At 37.3% G+C, this 20,697-nt stretch overlaps 1 protein-coding gene across 4 annotated transcripts; it reads left to right on the forward strand.

Annotated features, from left to right (window-relative positions):
* The first annotated feature begins 50 nt into the window (after positions 1–50).
* Positions 51–19,828, forward strand: polr3a (RNA polymerase III subunit A). 4 transcript variants are annotated; one of them, XM_020712012.2, is made up of 32 exons: positions 52–257; positions 733–868; positions 1,808–1,945; positions 2,122–2,293; positions 2,378–2,532; positions 2,605–2,844; positions 2,976–3,138; positions 3,598–3,734; positions 3,812–3,915; positions 3,990–4,131; positions 4,285–4,425; positions 4,535–4,604; positions 4,783–4,910; positions 4,998–5,136; positions 7,365–7,529; positions 7,924–8,096; positions 9,110–9,221; positions 9,685–9,803; positions 10,118–10,255; positions 10,882–11,052; positions 12,648–12,761; positions 13,985–14,020; positions 14,308–14,394; positions 14,486–14,568; positions 15,635–15,805; positions 16,110–16,203; positions 16,321–16,413; positions 16,696–16,860; positions 17,854–18,018; positions 18,759–18,890; positions 18,995–19,127; positions 19,201–19,828. In XM_020712012.2, the coding sequence occupies exons 1-32, from the start codon at positions 214–216 to the stop codon at positions 19,347–19,349; spliced, it is 4,209 nt and encodes a 1,402-aa protein (XP_020567671.1). In that variant the 5' UTR covers positions 52–213; the 3' UTR covers positions 19,350–19,828. The 4 variants fall into 4 exon arrangements, with proteins under 4 accessions (XP_023805326.1, XP_023805327.1, XP_020567671.1 ...); XM_023949558.1 differs by having other exon boundaries at positions 51–257; positions 16,110–16,413; XM_004080410.4 differs by lacking the exon at positions 13,985–14,020.
* The last annotated feature ends 869 nt before the right edge of the window (positions 19,829–20,697 follow it).

The following is a 20,697-nucleotide window of genomic DNA, read 5'->3' on the forward strand; positions in this document are numbered from 1 at the left end:
CCTAAATTCCTGATTTTATATTTGATCCTTGAAAGCAGCGGCAGGAACCAACCGGAACCAACACGCTGCCGACGCTTTGCATGATGGTTGCATGTTGGATCTGATGGCATTTCCACAACATGGAAGAGTAAAGTGACAGTTAGCTGTTCCGAAGAAATCACAATAATTAATAATAGTTGTATACACTTGTTTGATTGTGTAAACGCTGCAAAAATGGTGAAGGAGCAATTCCGAGAGACAGACGTGGCTAAAAAAATGTGAGTATTTTTGCGAGTTTGTTAGCTTCCATGTTTTCTTCTTTTAGCTGCAATTATTGCTAAATTACAATGAGGTAGTTATTTATTAAAAAGGTTTTTATGTGCCGCCTTGTTACCAGACTACTAGTATGTCATTGATCTGCAGTATTTTAATGTTTTATTTCTTTTAGATATTGTCAATAGAAGTCGTTGAAGTTTAAAGTAGAGTTGTCACATGATTTCACCAAATTCAGCTTGTGTTAATCATTTAATTTGCTTGTGGATAAAAATCAATAGGCAGAAGAAGGCTTTTATAAAATTAACAAATAACCTACAGCAATGTTGTTGAGGTTTGTTACCCTTAAGAACCCATGATGGTGACATCCGTGTGTATTCTGTGATCCATTTGCTTTGTGGTGATAGTCCACATACTATATTTATTTAATTTTAATAAAGAGTTGGGTTGAAGCATATGCGTATTCCTTCTCCTTTGCAGAAGCCACATCTGCTTTGGGATGAAATCTGCTGAGCAGATGCGGCAGCAGGCCCACATCCAGGTGGTCAGCAAGAATCTGTACAGCCAGGACACCAAACACACCCCACTGCCCCATGGAGTACTGGATCACCGCATGGTAGGACAAAAGGAAAAACATCACAGCCATTCATTTCAGAAATATACAGTTCAGGTTCAGAAGAACAATTTCAATTCAAGTATTTATATAACCCAATATTCCAACACATTTGCCTCAACAGGCTTCACTAATTGTGCAAAACATAAAAGCAGGTGTAAAATACAATAGCTATTAAGGTTAAGGTTAATTAGTTAAACTAAACTAAACAGACTAAGCTGAGCAAAACACCCAGCCCTTAGACCCTCTTTCCACTTTTACACTTTCTCCTTCACTGTAGTAAAAGCCTGGTTTAAAGAGCACTTTTCCAGAAAAAGATTGCAACTTTGCCACATTTTATTCATTACTGAAAACAATATGTAGATCTTGAGAAGCAATCTGGCTTTTACCTAATTGCTATTTTATTTCCAATAGGTTGAAATACACTAAAATGTACATAAATTTCGAAACGTATTTAAGAATATATAAACCCAATATTAACAAAATGTGCACCTTTTGTCAATTTTCACCAGAAAAAGTTCATCATTTGTTTAGGCTTTGCCTCTTTTCTCAATCTTTTGGCCAAGTTTTCTGTGATTTCTTTTGTTACAAATTGACACTTTCCTATTCTTTACACTGGAAGCATACATGTTCTGGCTTTTGTCAACATAATGCAACATTTTACACTTATAAATGTAATTTTTTTTAATCAAAATCCCAAATTTGTCTTTATTTTTAGCGGAGATCAGACTTTATATTGAGTCATAAGTTTTATAAAAAACATCAACGTTTAAAATGTCTTGAAATTTGTTCCTAACATCAAACTGTATGTTAATACAATAAAATATAGTAATACTTTTTTACTGTTCCTGGTATTTACAATAAAGTTTTAGGAAAAACAAAAACGTTCAGAAGAAACATGATTTCCGTGTTAACATACCTTTTACTTCCTGTTTCCTGCAGGGAACAAGTGAGAAAGACCGACCATGTTTGACTTGTGGGAAGAATCTGGCAGATTGTTTGGGGCATTATGGGTATTTGGACCTAGAACTGCCTTGTTTTCATGTTGGCTACTTCAAAGCTGTTATAGGAATACTACAGGCAAGTATGCTTTCACAAACAAATATTGTTAAGGAGACTTTAATTTTTGCACGCCTTTTTAGTAGCTTTTCTTACACAGTTGTGATAATTTCCTATCATAGCTATACCCTTTATGGTCCTTACTATTCTAGGTATTTTGGATGTGATTTCCTTATTGCTTTGATGTTTCTTTTTAGATGATTTGCAAAACCTGCTCCAGCATAATGCTGACCAAAGAGGAAAAACTCCAGTTTCTGGATCTCTTGAAACGGCCCAACCTGGCTTATCTCCAGAAGCGAGGCTTGAAAAAGAAGATTTCCGAAAAATGCCGCAAAAGGACAGTTTGTCTGAATTGTTCTGCTTTTAATGGTAAACAGATATTCACTTCAAGTTCAGGTTTTTCCTGAAAACAAAAAAAAAAAGAAAATGTCTTTTTACATTTTTTTTTTAAAGGAACTGTAAAAAAGTGTGGCCTGTTAAAGATCATTCACGAAAAATATAAAACGACCAAGAAAGTGGTGGATCCATTTGTGTCAGAGTTCATGCAGTCCTTCGATACAGCCATCGAACACAACAAACTGATCGAACCGCTGTTGAACCGAGCACAGGTAAGCGGATTTTTCTGATTCACAGCTCAGCGTTTTGCCTCTTTTAATAATATATATAAAATCTTCTTCCAGGAAAACCTGAATCCCCTGGTGGTCCTGAACCTGTTCAGGAGGATTCCGGATGAAGACATCCCTCTGCTGCTGATGAACCCGGAAGCAGGCAAACCCGCAGACCTCATCATCACCCGCCTCCTCGTTCCTCCTCTCTGCATCCGACCGTCTGTGGTCAGCGACCTGAAGTCGGGCACCAATGAAGATGACCTCACCATGAAGCTGACGGAGATCATCTTCCTCAACGATGTCATCAAAAAGGTTGGTGTTTTTCAAACTCGCTAATGTTATATTTTATAACGTTTTTTTTCAATGACCTTAAACTGAAATGGCAATATTTAAATGATCGTAAAACCGTTTTTCTATTTACTTTAACACCTTTTGTCATTTAGCATCGCATGAGTGGAGCAAAAACCCAGATGATCATGGAGGACTGGGACTTCCTCCAGCTGCAATGTGCACTTTACATAAACAGTGAACTTTCCGGCATCCCGCTCAATATGGCACCGAAAAAATGGACAAGAGGTTTTGTGCAAAGACTCAAGGGAAAGCAAGGTGAATTGGATCAGTGATCAAGTCAAACAATATATTTTTAGACTTTTTTTTTGTTTGTTTTAGTTGATTTAGCTTTGAATATTTAAGAATTATTTATTTTTAATGACATATTTTTGGGGAAATTAGAATAGAATTTCCCCTTTTTTTTGTTTTTTTTCTTCTCTTTTTTTCAGTTTTTATTGGTTTAAATAAGCAATAGACATAAACAAGCCTCTATTTTATTTAGTTACTGACTAAACACTTTTGTAAAGTTGGTTTATGGTGATTTATATGGACATATTATCACTGTGTGAAACATTTTATAAAAAAAAGTTCAATCCTTGATTAATATTCATTTTTTTGTTGAAGTATCAAAATCTAGAACTAAAAGTTAACTGTATGAAAAAAAAACTTTGCATGTCTTGTTAATATACTGAAAGAGTTTGAAACTGACCATTTTTTAAAATTGTGACGACTCAGGCCGATTCAGAGGAAACCTCTCAGGGAAAAGAGTGGACTTCTCAGGAAGAACGGTTATTTCTCCGGACCCCAACCTGAGGATCGATGAAGTGGCCGTTCCCGTCCACGTGGCTAAAATCCTGACGTATCCAGAGATGGTAAAGCAGACTTGCACAGAGAATCCGGCAGACTTTCTTCTGCTGCAGACGGTGTTTCATGTCAACGCTGTCTTCAGGTAAACAAAGCCAACCTGGAACTGATGAGAAAGCTGGTGCGGAACGGCCCCGATGTTCACCCCGGAGCCAACTTTATCCAGAACCGCCGCAATCAGATTAAACGGTGAGGTTTGCTGCTCCTCATTTATAGCCAAACTATTGTCAGTGTTACAGTTTGAAGACAAATCGGTTCTCTAGGTTCTTGAAATATGGAAACCGGGAAAAAATAGCTCAGGAGTTGAGGTTTGGTGACATTGTGGAGAGACACATGATAGATGGAGACGTCGTCCTCTTCAATCGGCAGCCATCTTTGCACAAACTTAGCATCATGGCCCACATAGTAAGTTTGCTTCTTGACTACATAAATACTATATTTATCTTACTTTTAATTATACATAGAATCTAAAAAAGCAACTCTCTAAATTCTATTATTGCTAATCTTTTAGTCTCATTTCCCCAACTATTTAAAGTGGGTTTCTTTTCCATGTCACAGGCCAGAGTCAAACCACACAGAACGTTTCGCTTCAACGAGTGCGTTTGTACTCCCTACAATGCTGATTTTGACGGAGATGAAATGAATCTCCATCTTCCTCAAACGGAAGAAGCCAAAGCAGAGGCCCTGATCCTGATGGGGGTTTGTATCATCACCAGTTCCAAGCTTTTTGCTCCACAAATGTCGGATCAAAAACCAAATTAAAAGCTGTTGTTACAGTTTCACTTAAAGTAGTTCTTATGTCTTTTAGACCAAAGCTAATCTTGTCACTCCCAGAAACGGCGAACCTCTCATTGCTGCTATTCAGGACTTTTTGACAGGTTAGTGAGGCCATATTTTCTTCCATGTTTTTAATTATCTAAAATGAGAACAATCTTTTAAATAATATTTATTTTCACGTTTTTTCTAAGTTCAAATGTTCCACCTGATGATGGAGCCCTTTAGCAACCTTTGCATGAAGGGAGGTCCTTTTCTAAACTGCATGTTTCATTCCTTAAGGTGCTTACCTGTTGACGTTGAAGGACACCTTCTTTGATCGATCAAAAGCCTGCCAGATTGTGGCATCAATCCTTGTGGGCAAAGATGAAAAAGTCAGAATCTCTTTACCTCACCCAGCGATTCTAAAGGTAGTCATTATTTAAACTTAGCCCTATTATTCATGTAGGAAAAATTCAAATCAAGGTGAAGCTTATGTTGTGCTATGAATCCAACAGCCGATGGCTCTGTGGACGGGCAAACAGATCTTCAGTATGATCCTGAGGCCAAGTAAGGATTGTCCAGTGAAGGCCAACCTGCGGACAAAAGGCAAACAGTACTGTGGGAAGGGAGAGGATCTGTGTTACAACGACTCATGTAAGTCTCTGCTGTGAAGGGATCGCCTTTCCAAAAAATTACAATACCATGGAAAAGTGTATTCAGTTCCAGATTTCCATTCAAAAATGATCCTTTATAGAATATAGACTTACTCTTTAATTTATTTCATGTATTTATCTGTTTAGTTTGACATAAATTGGGATTTCAACACAGAAATATCACAAAAAGAGGATTTCTAGAAGTAAATACACTTCCACGATATTCTCATTAGTCTGTTTGGGATGCAGGTTAGCCTAAATCCTTTAAATGCATAATCTCATTTGATCGTCCAATCTTAATTAAGGGGTCATCTTTGAAAGCAACTTTGAAAAGAGGATTCTGGTGGTTCAAACTGTTCTCTACAACACAATTTCATCCATTGAATTAAATGTTATTTAATTCACATCTGCTTTAGTCATAAAATCTCTGTAGTTTTCAACAAAAGGGTGCCTTTAGTTTAACTAATTGACATCTTTTTTGCTTTGTTAAAAATAAAGCTTCTCACACAAATGAATTGATGATTTATCTATTAAAAGTTATCTTTGCAACTTAAAAAGTGTCTGTGTTGACAGTTTTATACCATTTTGGACACAAGAAATGCTGAAAATGTTCCATCATGCTTAATGGGTGTTTTTTTGCAAGCTTTTAACATAAAAAGTAAAGAATAAAAGGGAAACTGGACAATTTGTTTTTGTAAAAACTGAAAGAAGTCATTATATTTTTAGTATAATATATTTAATGGATGCTTGAGCTGCAGCTTCTGCAATACCTCTAGTGTTCTTACCTTTTATGTTTTCTCCCGTTGCCGTTAAAACTCCTAATTTAGGACACATTTCTGTGCTGGTTCTTATTGATGGTCGGCTAAAAGTGGTTTGGCTGTAATTTAGGATTTTTTTCCAGCTTTGCTTTTGATTGGTAACCATGGCAACTGTGAAGATGTTTACATGTGGGTACATTCAAAAGCTGAAAGAGATCATAGCTAGGAGACCATCATGCAGATGGTTTGAAGAAATAGAGAGATTGAATAGAAAATGTATCTGTAAAGTGACTTCAGGAATTCTAATAAATGATGACAGAAACAGTTCTTATTAATATACTTTAAAAGTACAACAAAAAAGCAACGAATACTTCATTTTGCCTAAACTACAGTTGATTCTCATCTAAACAATTCGTTTTTGAACGTGTGAGGCATTCAGGCATGTCTTTTCTTAGGTTTAAGAAGAAAAATGAATCTCACGAGCACACAAACAGATGGAAAGGAGTCATTACTCTGCAGTGAGGAAGCATGTTCAAGTGAAAACAAGTGTAGAATAACAAAATAAAAGAAGAAAATTATATACAACAAGACAAGACAGAGTTATATAAACAACAAAAGTCCAAAAGGGGGTGAGAAGAAGAAGAAAAATCTTATAAACTCTCACCCCCTTTACCTTAAGTCCTTACTTTCTTAACTAAACCCAGTACACCCACCAAATGATCATATTTCTGTATTTATACTGAAATTCTTTTATCTTTGGACATTGATTCAAGCATTTACTGGTTCTGTTCCACAATTTTACTCCACAAATTGAAACACAAAATCTTATTTTCTTTCTACGTGCTTTATGTGTGAGAATTTTTTGTCCTCCCTACAATTGTGTTTTTCCTCTCTTTTAATAAATAACCTTTGGATATTCGTCTTTAAGCATTAGAACCAACTGCCAATCTTTTTTGAGGCAGACATCCCACCAGGTTCATCCTAAGAAAAGACCTTTCCAATGGGGGGACAGTTCAACACAAAAACTGTTCTGTCAGGTTGGGACACGACCTATAGTAGGTTCAAACTGAGAATCTCTACTAATGGACCAGTTTTTGACAGAAGATATTTAGAAAAGTACAATTTCATGCAGCTAGCATTCAGGTTAGTACAAAGACTTGGTGGGAACTGTCATCTTGTCGATTTTTGCTGTAATTTTTTTACCTTTACAATATAAAAGGAGGCATATTTGCAGAAATGACAAAAAATGGGTTTATTATCCTAAAATAAAAGTTTTCACAGATTCTTCATTTATCTTAGTTTCTGTATACGTCTTCTCCAATACATAGAAAAGAAAAGAAGATTTTTCCAGATCCTAATTCCACATTGATTCTTTTTGTGTTTATTGGGGTTCCAGAGGTGAAGGATGACTCGGTATAGTTTATTGATTCTTCCTGGGCTTTGCATTCTAACAGTGTCCTTGTTTTCTCAGTTGTGGTGATTCACAACAGTGAGCTGATGTGTGGCAGCATGGACAAAGGCACCTTGGGTTCAGGCTCCAAGAACAACATTTTCTACATCTTGCTGAGGGACTGGGGACAGCTGGAGGCCGCAAACGCCATGTCGCGCCTGGCGAGGCTTGCTCCAGTGTATCTCTGTAGGTACTTTGGAATGCAAAGTTTCTTTAAAAAAATTAGGTTTAAAACATTTCATCAATCTCTTTGTTTGAGAACTTTTGGGACAGTTTTCCAGCCATGTGGTTTAAATAAACGTTTTGACACAATAGTAACTGCAGATTCAGTCATTTCCTTGTTATAAAACGAACTGGTTGGTAAAAAAAAGACAAGATTGCATGTTAACAGAGTTTTGAATGTTATTTTGTGTGTTAAAATGAGAAAACTGGTAAAGAACATTGGATTCTAGGATTCATTTTTGTAACATTCAATCAAAACAAAAATCATCTTTATTATTATTACTAGAAATAAAATAGAAATGTATAATACACTAGGTAATCTTTCTTTATTTTATTTTGTTAAACTCCTAACTCTCAGCAAACAGAGGATTCTCCATTGGAATCGGCGATGTGACTCCAGGCCACGGTCTGCTGAAGGCCAAACAGGACCTGCTCGATGACGGCTACAAGAAGTGTGATGAATACATCGAAGCTTTGCAGACGGGCAAATTACAGCAGCAGCCAGGCTGCTCAGCAGAGGAGACGCTGGAGGTTGGTGTTGCAGCTTTTTCCACTCTCTGCCAATCAGGCCTTTGAGCTGCCCCATGTGAGCTGCTAATTCACTACAAATCCCACAATGCCCTGCTAATGTGTTTGGCCATTAAAAGCCGTTTGAGAGACCGCAAGCAGGAGTCCTCGCCTCTTAAATGTACATAAACAAACGATCACACAGGAGTTGTTCTGAATAATGAACATCTTCATTCAGTCTTGAGGATTCCCCTCAGCTAAAAGCCAAATTTTAATGAGTTTGAATCCAAAATGAGACATCAAGTTTCTCAGGCAAGAGGGCATCTATCAGAGCAGAAAAATCTTTTTTGCTGCTACAGGTTATTTAGATTTTTCCTACAAGAGATTAAACTTTTGCTGTTGTTGTCCTGTATAAAATGCTTTTTGTTAAAAGCAAATCCTGAAAAACTTTAGAAAGAGCTTAAGCAAAATAAATGCTTTTTAATGTGTAATGTTGTTTTTAGTGACAAACTGTCTTGTCAATTCCAGTTTCAACTAGTGTATTAAAATGGCAAACATAGCCTAATACTAACAATAATAATAATGAATTTATCACTTTTTTCCTTTCTTTTTTTATGTTGTTGTCATCTGTTGGGAAAGGTTGTCATTAGAAAGCACTATCAAAAGTTTTGGATAAAAAGTGAAAACTCGAGATTTTCAGAATTTATTTTTGTTTGCCGGTTTGATAAACATTTAACCAGACTGGCCCTCGGCTTGCGCAATTTATAAATGTTTTGCCAACTCTTTATTTGACTTTGACAACTCACTCATAATTGCTCATTATTACTTTGCAAAACCTTTGATGAGAAAGCATTGTGTCTTCACCTTTTTTATTCATTTATGTACCTTTTTTTAACTGTGCATCTTTTTAGAGTTATTGGAAAGAAATCAGACTGAATTACAATGGTTTTCTACTGCAGTTTTTCTTCTTAGGGTGCTTTACCCCTGCAGAGCAGAACTTGATGTTTGTGTCTTGGTCTGCATTTGTCTTTTGACAGGCTCTCATCTTGAGGGAGCTTTCCGTCATCAGAGACCGAGCAGGCAGTGCCTGCCTCAGGGAGCTTGACAAGAGCAACAGTCCACTTATTATGGCTCTTTGTGGATCCAAAGGTAAGTCTGAATCAACAACAGCATTGCTGGGAAAAAAAAGAAAAGTACTTTTTTCCATCCTGAACTAAAAATGGCGGATTTTCCATTTTTTAGAAGGATAGCATGAATCTGAAAGGCTGGAACTTCAACCCGCTCTAATTTGTTTTATAATTGCTTAACCTTAAGTTAAAGCTGGGGTGAACCTTGATCTGAAGTAGAACCAATTTGTCTAAACTATGTAAATTACCTGCATAAAGGATTTTCCAAAGAGAAACTTATGAAGTTCCACTGTTGATGCTTTAAGGCATCAATAAAAGGAAAGTCAGTCCAAATTTAAAAGAGTGAGTGATGCTCCATTTACACGAATGTTCATATAGCTATACTATACTACTTTATAGTTTAACCTGCACTCTCTTATCAATAATTGCTTTTCCATGTTTGCATCATTTGCATGTGTTCTCTATCTTTGTCTGTTTACTTTCAGGTTCCTTTATTAACATTTCTCAGATGATTGCCTGTGTGGGCCAGCAGGCCATAAGTGGCTCTCGAGTCCCCGACGGCTTTGAGAACCGTTCTCTGCCTCACTTTGAGAAACACTCCAAAGTAAGAACAAAATCCATTTTAATCTCTTCTAACTACGGTACAAAGTGGGAATGTATCGTTTTTTTTTTTTATTGATTGCTGGCACTGAATTAGCCTTTTATGATGGTTAAAGGAAATGTTTCTCAGAGCGTTGGTACCCCATTATTTTCATTAGTGAGTGATGCTTTTCTGCCTCCATCTTGCCTCTATTTATAATGCAGTTTCTTCAACTCCAATAAAAGGGAAATTAGGCTAAACTGCAGAGCAGAAATGGCCTAAAACACTTTTCAAACTGAATTGAATGCATAGTTATCTCAATTATAATTTCTCACCAGCTGCCTGCTGCCAAAGGCTTTGTGGCTGATAGTTTCTATTCCGGTCTGACTCCCACTGAGTTCTTCTTCCACACCATGGCGGGCCGAGAGGGTCTGGTGGATACTGCTGTGAAAACGGCAGAGACCGGATACATGCAGGTAATGCCCCTCTCCCCACAATCTACCCCTGTTGCTATGCAGATGTCAAACTGCTAGAAAGAACATACTCCATATGTCTCTGCAGCATCTTGAAGGTCATTTTGCACATCACTGCTGGATGAAAAGAGCATTTAAAAGCTCTTGGGGGTATATTTAAAACAGCAGGACAAGAGGGCTGGGTAATGTCAAGATTTTTAACTGTAAAATTTAAACAATGTGAGGCAATAATGTCTCTTGTCTTGTATCTGCTTTATTGCTGGACAGACCTTCCAGCTGCCACAGTATTACAGCCAGCACTGCAGTCATGGCATCAGTCCATCGCACTGCAGACAAACAGCTGCATGAGTCAAAACAGAACGAAGAAGCTTCAGCAAAACAAAAATGTACCGGTATTTGTGGCACAGTAAAAGTGAAAAACAAATCCCATGTAGTGCTGGATGTTGCTCCTTTCAGTAAATATGTGAGATAATGAGCGTTTTTTTTAATTATCTGTTGGAGCGTCTTTACCAGCAACACAAAGAAACATTTTGGGGCTTCTTGTGAATAAAATCCCAAATTGGGATTCCTGTCTGAAATGGAGGCATTTATTGTGTTTTCCTGTTGTATCCCTTTGTATCTTTGGACAGAGGCGTCTGGTGAAGTCCCTAGAAGATTTGTGCTCGCAGTATGACCTGACGGTGCGCAGCTCAATGGGTGACATCATCCAGTTCATATACGGCGGCGATGGTCTCGACCCGGCTGCCATGGAGGGAAAAGACGAGCCGCTGGAGTTCAAGAGAGTACTGGACAACATTCGGGTGAGTTGGACCTGAAGCTGCCATTTTTTAAACATTTTTTTTTCCGTTTTATCAGTTCCGACTAGGCATGCACAATACACAAAACAATCGCAAATTTATCGTTATCGCGATATCCGGCTGTGCAATACGCATAGTGCAAAAGACGGCAAAAATGATCACTTTTAATGGGCTAAAACAATCTGATGGCAGCTTGAAGTAGTTAATGAATCAAATAAATCCATTTATGGATTTGACCAATCGGATGGAGCCTTTTGATGTTAGATGTTCGCCTCCTATGTAGACGAAGGTCATGTGGAGTATAATTTAAGTTATGGTGACTCTTATTTGAATTAAACTGTTGCAGTGAAATGGAAATGAGGTTTTTGGTTGTTTCGCTATTTGTTCATGTATGGCAAGGTCTGTCGTCATCGCAATATTGATCATTAATATCGCAAGTTTTCATCACATCGTGCAGCCCTAGTTCCGACTTAGGTTGTTTAAATTACAACTTTAATTACTCAGCAAAGTTAAAAGGAAGAACTATATTTTGATATTAAAAGTAACCTTCCAGCCACAATATTTAGAAAAAAATAGACATTTTTTGGAACTTTATATTGTGAAAAATGCAGCTTTTAATCTTCTCTCTCCCTGTTTTTGTTTCACTTTTGCCCTTTTCTTAGTTTTTCCGTCATGTTTGACCCCTTTGTTATCTTCACAGAGTGGAATATGAAAACTTAAATTGAAGCAGTGAGATGAATACCTGTGCTTCTCTTCTATTAAATCTCCATCTGTAATGGAAGTCAAATCAGATGGCCAACTGAAACATGATGCAGTAACTAGTAACACGGCTAGACTGCAAGCCCTTCCCTGTTGAGACTGTGAACTGGTTAATATTCACCCTTTTTTTCCACAAAAGTTTTAGGATTCAAGTCACAATAAAAGTAAATCCTCCATTCTTTCCTCAGAACTAGTGGAGAGGAAATGATTGCATTTGACGGTCTGTTTGGCCACTTGGTCACATCCTGGGCAACATTATCTCAAGAAACGCTCATCTCTGTATTACAACATTTAACCAAACTCTAGCTGCTGATTTGTTGTGTTTATTTTAAATGCATTACGAGATGCATTGAGGCCCAAAAAGGTTTTTCTATCTACCGGTAATCTTAATTTTTGCCTTCATTGGGCTTTTTTTAACATAAAAAAGCAAACCCTTTTCTTTCTTTTTTTTCTGTTGGATGATTTTCCCAAAGTTGTGAAAAAGACATTTCAATTGTCTGAGAAAAATGTACAAGTATCTTGTGAGGTTGTGAGCTAAGAGCTAATTATACATCCAGAGGCTTAATAACAGCCTCTTTATTACAGTACTCAAAAGTAAACAGGCTGTGATTGACAAGTGTTTCCATTGGATGTGATTGCATTGCAGAAAGGGAATGAATCATCAAAAAAAAGACAAGGCAGCTCAATACAGCAGGAGGATTATTTAATAGAAAATGAATGGACACTAATACTTACCAGTTCTGACCTTCCTTTCGTAAATTTCAAAAGGATGTTGATTTTTTTTCATGGTTAGCTTTCCTTTAGCTCTGCATTAAATTGTTTGTGTCTGGCTCTTCCAGGCGGTCTACACGTGCCCGGATGAGCCCGCGCTCAGTCAAAACAAGCTGGTCCTCACCTCAGACGCCATCATGAAAAGAGCCGACTTCATGTGCTGCAGAGACAGCTTCTTGGAGGTAACTTCCATCACTCGTCCTGCTGGGATGTTCACATCTGACAGTCTTTAATCTACATTTGGATTCAGTTTGAGGAAGATTTCCAGTTTTCTGATTTACTTTATGTGACCACAATCGTCAGGGTTCACGCCATTGTTTGTTTTATTCCAGAACTTTTTATAAGCGCCTTGGAAATAATTCTGCTACTTTTAACTGTTTTAGGAAAAAATTCACTTTGAAAAACAGGATAAATGACTTTATTGGTGAAAGCAACAGTAGAAACTCTGTGAGGAGATCAAACCTTTGTTGGTTTCTTCAATTTTTTAAATTGTTGTAATTGTTTTAAAATCCCTGCAGGAGTCTGTCTTCTGTTGTAAAGCTTTGATTTTGCATTCTTATTTCTCTGTCTTGCTTCAGCGTTTTATTAATACAGATGTAGCTATTTTTTTTATTTAAGTTGAACAAATGTGTTTATTTTATGCTTTTGTAAATATATATATGTGTATATATATACATTTAAAATGTAAATTTTTTGTGTGTTTTTGTAGCTTTGTTTAACAGAAATGTAAATTTTTTGTGTGTTTTTGCAGCTTTGTTTAACAGAAATGTAATTTTTTTTATCTTTAAATTTGAATTACCTCCCTGCACATCATTACATTTTTATTTTAAACTGAGACCATTCCTTTCTAGAATTCTTCTACCGGTATTTTAACTCCAGTTTTGGAAAGAAGGAATGTAAATGTAATGTATTCCCTAAAAACAGTTTTGCCCATTTGATTGAAAATTATTGAGAATTCAGTTTTTTTTTTTTTTAATGCTAGAAAACTGAAAAAGTCTGACTCCGATCATCTATTGATCTATTTTTAAAGTGGTTCTAGTGGTCTTTGAATTATCATTATGCCACTTCTAGCCAAAATAAAAAAAAACTGTGTCATTTTATAGAAGATTGTTTCTGCGGAGCAGCAGTTTATTAGAAATTTGCCTCTGATCTGACACAAAGGAAGCCCGCTCCTCCTCTTTTTGATTCATGCTTTGAAAAAAACAGGGATTTTTTAAAACCGTGATTGTGGGGGAATGAATAAAACGTTTTTTTATGAACTCATAAACAGCTGCTGGTTAGTATCTGTCCTTCAGAAGGTAGCTTGTTGTAAATGTATAGTAGATATTGTCTTGCAGGTATTGGGTGCTTTTTTTTCTTCTTCTTTTTCTAAATCAAACATGTGATTTTCTCCTCTGCTGGGAAGGAGTTAACAGAAACTGGCTCAGAGAAGTACCTGGAGGTACGGTGACCGAGTGAGCATGCCCACAGAACCCCGAATGGCGTGCCAGCAACCGTTTAAATAGACAAACAGTTGATCAGAAAGCAACTGGTTGTGATGAACCCCATAACATCTGTTTTATTAAAGACTGCGGCTAATACCAATGCACTTTGAAGCCAAAAAAAAATAGCTGATTTGCCCCCCCCCCCTCCTTTTTTTGCATTGCATGGTCGTGTATTGAGCTCAAACAGTGTGCAGTCACTTATTTTTGTTCTGAACTCAGATTTATTCTCTTCCTTTAATTGTAGGAGATCAAAAAATTCATTAGGAGCATGTCAGAAAGAATCAAGAAGACCAGAGACAAGTACGGCATCAACGATAATGGAACAAGCGAGGTAAAGCTATATTTTATTTTTAGAGCCTTTGATGATTATGGAGAAATCGCGGCTGAAATTATGCTGTTCTTTTTTGTGCTTTGAATCGCAGCCTAAGGTTCTGTATCAGCTGGACCGGATCACACCGACACAGCTGGAGAAGTTTCTTGAAACCTGCAGAGACAAGTACATGAGGTGCTGTGAATGTTTAACACACAAACTCGTGCATTTATCTTCTCCCTGTGGAGCTGTCGCATCAGAGGAAGCCTGTAAAACTTTTCAGAAACTTAAACTATGCTTTCAGTGATGTTTTTACTGTATCAATATGGAGTTTTTTTCCTAGAACTACTTAGTTTTAGTGTAAGACAAACATCTTATGTGGACTCTAAATACAGATGGGCAAAAAGTTTTAGTCAGCCGCAAATTTGTGCACTAAAAAGATGATGGAGGTGTAGATACGCTTCAACTGTGAGAGACAGAATGGGGGGAAATAATCCAGCAGATCACATTGTTTGATTTTCATTGAAATAAAGTAAGTATTTGGCCATCTACAACAAGAATTTTGTCCCTCACAGAGCTGATCTTCAATTCTCCACTTATTACCAGTATTAATGGCTTCTATTTGAACTGGTTATCTGTATAAAATCCTGCTGTCCACACCCAGCATGGCCACGTCGAACGAGCTGTCAAAGGACACCAGACCTGCACCAGGCTGGGAAGACAGCGTTGTGTGAAGAAATAAACTGTGGGAGCAATTATTAGGGGGAAAAAATACTTCCAAGACCACTGATAATCTCCCTCCACCTGGGGCTCCATGCAGGATCTCACCCTGGAGAATTGAAGATCAGCTCTGTGAGGGACAAAATGATCACAAGAACAGCAAGCGATCCCAGAACCACATGTGTGGGGACCTAGTGAATGTCCTGCAGAGAGCTGGGACCAAAGTCTATAATCAGTAACAGAACTTACACAATTCGTGTTTGAATGAATACTTTTCTGTATCTTATTTACATCTGTTGTTTTCTTTGATGCAAATTCCAGTATTTATTGTTTCAATATTATCTTTAATGATGCTGTAAAGGTTGTTTTTATGAAAATATTATTTTTTTTATGACAGTAAATCAAATCCTTCTTAATGGATTTATACTTTTTTTCTACAATCTTTAATCCCTGGCTGATTTTTTTTTTTGTTTTTCTGCTTCAATGTGACATTCTGTTGAACCCGAAGATGACTTGGTTTACGTGTCATCTGGTCTCGTAGAGCCCAGATGGAGCCGGGCTCAGCAGTGGGGGCTCTGTGTGCTCAGAGCATCGGGGAGCCCGGCACTCAGATGACCCTGAAAACCTTTCACTTTGCCGGCGTGGCGTCGATGAACATCACTCTGGGGGTGCCTCGCATCAAAGAGATCATCAACGCTTCCAAGAACATCAGGTTTGTAATGTTTGTTTCCTTCATCTGCAAACAGATCTGACCAAACAGTTTTGCATAAACTTTATAAATGAATTCATCCAGGAGGAGCTAGATTTAAATTCTTACATCTGAAATATATTTTCTCTAAAACATTTTCTCCTGGATATTTCTGATACGACCTATAACGTTTTCCTCAATGACCTTTTTATAGAGTTTGGGGTCCAGAAGACAAACGGGAGCATTTATCTGAATGAGCTTTGCTTGACCGATGGGGTCAGAGTGACAAGTTTGTTTTCAATCTTTTTCCTCTGCTCCCCCCACGTAGCACCCCTATAATCACTGCTCAATTGGATGTTGAAGACGACGCTGACTTTGCAAGGCTGGTGAAAGGGAGGATTGAGAAAACTCTTCTCGGAGAAGTAGTCCAAACGTTCTTTGTCCCTTTAAAAAAAAATAAAAAATGTGATTTTCATTTAAGAAAAAGACGGAAGGTTGTGAACAAGTGGAAAACTAATTTTAGAATTTGCCCTTTACAGATTTCCGAATACATTGAAGAAGTTTTCCTTCCAGATGACTGCTTCATCCTGGTGAAATTGTCTCTAGAGAGGATACGACTGCTAAGATTGGAGGTATAACCCCTTTTTAACCCCAACGGCTTGTTCACAAAAAAAAAAAGAAAATACCACTAACTTATAGATATAACGATCTACTAAATAGATGGAGGTGTCACAGATTTTGTTTATAATGGGAGTAAAAATCACTTTATTTGCCAAAGCCTAAGACAACACATATTATCGATTTTGTTCTTCCATTATTCATCTTTAGTCATTTGTGTTTCAGCACAGTGCAGCACACACCTAATGCTTATCATCTTCACCGCTGGGTTATTGATCAGAGCTCATGTCTTCCAGGTGAATGCCGAAACGGTGCGTTATTCCATCTGCATGTCCAAGCTGCGCGTCAAGCCCGGAGACATTGCTGTGCACGGCGAGGCGGTGGTTTGCGTCTCGCCACGGGAAAACAACAAAAGCTCCATGTACTATGTGCTGCAGTCGTTAAAAGAAGATCTTCCTAAGGTGAGGGGGAACTTCACTCGTCTGTTCAGCCACTGACTTTATTAGCTTTTCTTGTAAGAACTCGCGATTCTCAGAGTAATGAGTCTGTGCAAAGGCCAGCTGACCTTTGGAAAATGTAAATAAAGGAGAGCAATCGATATATCCTGGGTTTTGTCCATCTGTTCTCAGAAGCTGGACTTATTTTAACATCTCGCCTATCTGACCTGTAGAGATAAGTGGCTGGTGTTCAGTGGAATTTGAAGAGCTTTGCTTTCCTCAGAAGAGGCACCTACTGCTGCCAGAAGGTTGTTCACAGACAAATGTAATGTTTTGAGGCTGCAAGATTATAGGGAAAGCTGTTTTTTTTTGTTTTTTTCTCTTGGTCCAAGACCTTTCCACAATTCTAAGAAGTGATTTGAACTCTCCTGATTCTGGTTAAAATTGACAGCAGTGTTCAGAATAAATGAGCTGCAGCTTTCTAACAGTTTTTTTTTTAAGTAAACTAATGTCTGTTGCTGTAGTCCAAACCATAATCTGACCCAGAGGGTTAAAATCAGAGGTTGAAGAATCAAACCCTGAGGAGCTCCACATGACGTTGAGGTTCTATCAGATGTACGATCTCCTTCAAAATAAGATCTGACCCAACTGTGGGCTATACTTAAGACTTCCAGCTTTTTTCCTCCATATTTTTCCTGAGTTCAGCACTATAAAGTGCCATCTCATTAGTGCTGTGATGTTGTCTGAAGCCTGACTGAGATTTTCTTCAGTAAAATTGGAACGAATGGATCAAAACAGCTTTTTCAGAATATTTTTAATCAAGACAATATTAGAAATCCTCATGGGATCAGTAAACATGGATGAACTATGGGCTGCTTTTCTTCCAGAGAGAGGAGGAGTGTTGAGCGATCTCTGATAAATGACCTGACTAGAGCGGGATCATAGCTCAACTTTAATTGAACTGCTCATTAGTGTCCTTGTGTGTAAGTTTGGTTGTTTCTTCCTCCTGCGGCGAAGGTTGTGGTTCAAGGAATACCCGAGGTCGCCCGAGCGGTCATTCACATCGACGAACAGAGTGGAAAGAACAAATACAAACTCCTGGTAGAAGGGGACAACATGAGAGCTGTCATGGCCACTCATGGAGTGAATGGAAGCAGGACTACTTCAAACAACACATACGAGGTAATGAGTCTTTGCTTTGGTTATATGTTAAAACAAAGGTTTCTGATCTGCATTTTAAAAGCTGAATGTCCGGTGCTTGACCTAACATTTTTAAATCGAAGTGACATGCTTCACGGTGTCACAGGGTAATGTCTTTATAAAGGCCAAAACAATAAGCTCTATTATTATTTAAAGACATTTTTTCACTCTCATAAAGCCTCAAAAAAACATCAGAAGCTCACTTTTAGTTTAAAGACCCAGTTTGATGAAAATGTAGTTTTTAACGTGTTTTAGTGGCATTTTTCTGATGACATGTGTAGAAAATTAGACTCAAAATGGCATTTCTGCATTTTTTTAATTTTTTTTTTTATTTAATTGTGAAAATTGGAAAAGAGCTTTATTGTGATGTAGAAAATACGCTGGGCAGGCCATGAGCTCCATGTAAACTAGCAGGAGAGCCTGTAAACACAGAGCTCTCAGCAAATTGGAGTTGATGGGGGATGGGGTCGCTTCATGCCAACAGAACAACCCAGAAGCAAATTTCTAATGAACGACTGATGCTCTGCAGAAATTATATCCTGTAAAACGACACAAGTTTTTCATTATTTTGGCTAAAAACTGCATAATCATAATGAAAAGAGCACAGGGAACGCTTTGAAACCAGCTCAAAAGATGATCCGAGTGGGTCTTCAGCCTAGAAACAGAACTTGGAAAACTTAAGCTGTTGGAGTTGATCACAATTTCTCTGTGAAATAAACCAGGTGGAGAAGACTTTAGGCATTGAGGCTGCGCGATCCACTATCATCAATGAGATTCAGTATACCATGGTAAACCATGGAATGAGCATCGACCGGCGGCACGTCATGCTTCTCGCAGATTTGATGTCTTATAAGGTACAATCCTTAATGAGATCCTTATTATTATCCCCATTACATGCTTGAATTTCCTTGTGTTGTGTTTGGATATATGTAAACACTGTATTTCCTTGTCCATAAAGGGGGAAATTTTAGGAATTACCAGATTTGGATTGGCTAAGATGAAGGAGAGCGTCCTCATGCTGGCCTCCTTTGAGAAAACCGCCGACCATCTGTTTGATGCTGCCTACTTTGGACAGAAGGACTCTGTCTGCGGTAAAGTTCTGCTTCTTCTGGTTAAAACCTTGCAAACCTACCACTTTATGACCTGTATGTTGTTGATCTTCAGGAGTGTCTGAGTGCATCATCATGGGAATCCCAATGAACATTGGAACAGGACTCTTCAAGCTGCTGCACAAAGCTGACAAGGATCCCACTCCAGTCACAAGGCCACTTCTGTTTGACCATAAGGACTTCCATATACCTCTGTTCACATAGCATCATGGGAAAAAAAGCTGATGTCTGAAGAGTTTAGTTTGTCTGAGTGTCCCATGAAGTGCCTGCTTTGAATCTTTTTTTTTTTTAGCGAGATGACTTCTTTTTATTTATCAAAGCATGTTTGTTATCATTTAGTTTCAAAATAAGAGAATTTGGAAATTGTAGGTTTATTCGCCTCATCTTTGTTTTGCTTTTAACTTGACAGTTTCTTCCATTAGCTTTTAGAACATCAGATAAACGGAAGTGTAACGCTACGAAACTCCGAGTTGGCATGATCATCATGAAGACAGTGGAGCTCCTGTTTGGAGCTCAGTTTTTGATGCTTTTGTTTGTTTCTCTACAGTTTTCCAGCATCTTGAGGATCAGTTTGTCAAAACCTTGAAGTTTTTCATTGAAGTTTGTCTTTCAGAATTTCATTTAATAATCTAATGTACATATTGTTATTAATAAAGTGAACACCAATAAATGTTAAAACTGTTGTTTACTGTTCTTTTTGGAAAACATAAATTGAGATTAAAGTTTATTTCCTAAATACTCTGTTTAATTAAGCTGAAGCATAATGTTGTGCAGTTTTCAGATTGATCTGCTTTACCGAATTTGTCTAAAATATATAATTATTTCAAAAGTGACATTTCCTGTTACTTGACACTAAGTAAATCCAAGAACTGCTTAAAACCTTTGCTGATCAATTTTTTATGATCTGCCTTTTTCAAGAAAGAAAAAAAGTTTAATCAATTTTCAATAATATTCAAATATATGTTGAATCTTTTAGAAATTGTAAACAGAAAGTATTTTTAAAAATGAGATGAGCTCACACAACTAAAAGACAACATGTGTCTTTTTTTTGTGAACGCTTTCTAGAAAAAAATTGCTTTGTAGCAAAAATCCAGTAGATATAATCTAAGAATACATCTTGGTGTCACCCGATAGAGGCAATCTAACAAAATCAAGTACAGTAGGTGATGGAACTAAAATCAGTTATGTATGTTGCAGGAAAAAAACAGTTTTCTATGGAGAAACAATTGTTTTTGGTCTTGATATCACTTCTGTTGTGAACTTTAAGGTCAAAGCTTTTCTATGTATGTAAGATTTTTTTACTTTTGGTCATTTTAAAAATTGAAATGTTTTAGACTCCCTCTTTTATCTCAGAAAACAAAGTTTAAAGTATTTCTCAGATAACTTAGAAAACTCACTATTTGCTTTTAAACATCCATATTTTAAGTAGATTAAAAAAAATCACATTTCATGGTTTTAAGCTTCATGAAAAATGCTTTTTTAATTTGTTTGATTTTTAATGTATAACTATCTTAGGAATGCTAGCTACTATTTTACTCTTTTCTTTCATCAG

The sequence above is a fragment of the Oryzias latipes genome, chromosome 19 (genome assembly GCF_002234675.1).
Source record: "Oryzias latipes chromosome 19, ASM223467v1".
Classification (NCBI taxonomy): domain Eukaryota; kingdom Metazoa; phylum Chordata; class Actinopteri; order Beloniformes; family Adrianichthyidae; genus Oryzias; species Oryzias latipes.

Excerpts from the sequence above, each read along its gene's own strand:
- polr3a (XM_023949558.1), top strand. The coding sequence starts at position 214 with ATGGTGAAGGAGCAATTCCGAGAGACAGACGTGGCTAAAAAAAT. Across the intron at positions 2,294-2,377 it reads GAATTGTTCTGCTTTTAATG|GAACTGTAAAAAAGTGTGGC; the intron begins GTAAACAGATAT and ends TTTTTTTTAAAG. Across the intron at positions 18,019-18,758 it reads CTTCAAACAACACATACGAG|GTGGAGAAGACTTTAGGCAT; the intron begins GTAATGAGTCTT and ends GAAATAAACCAG.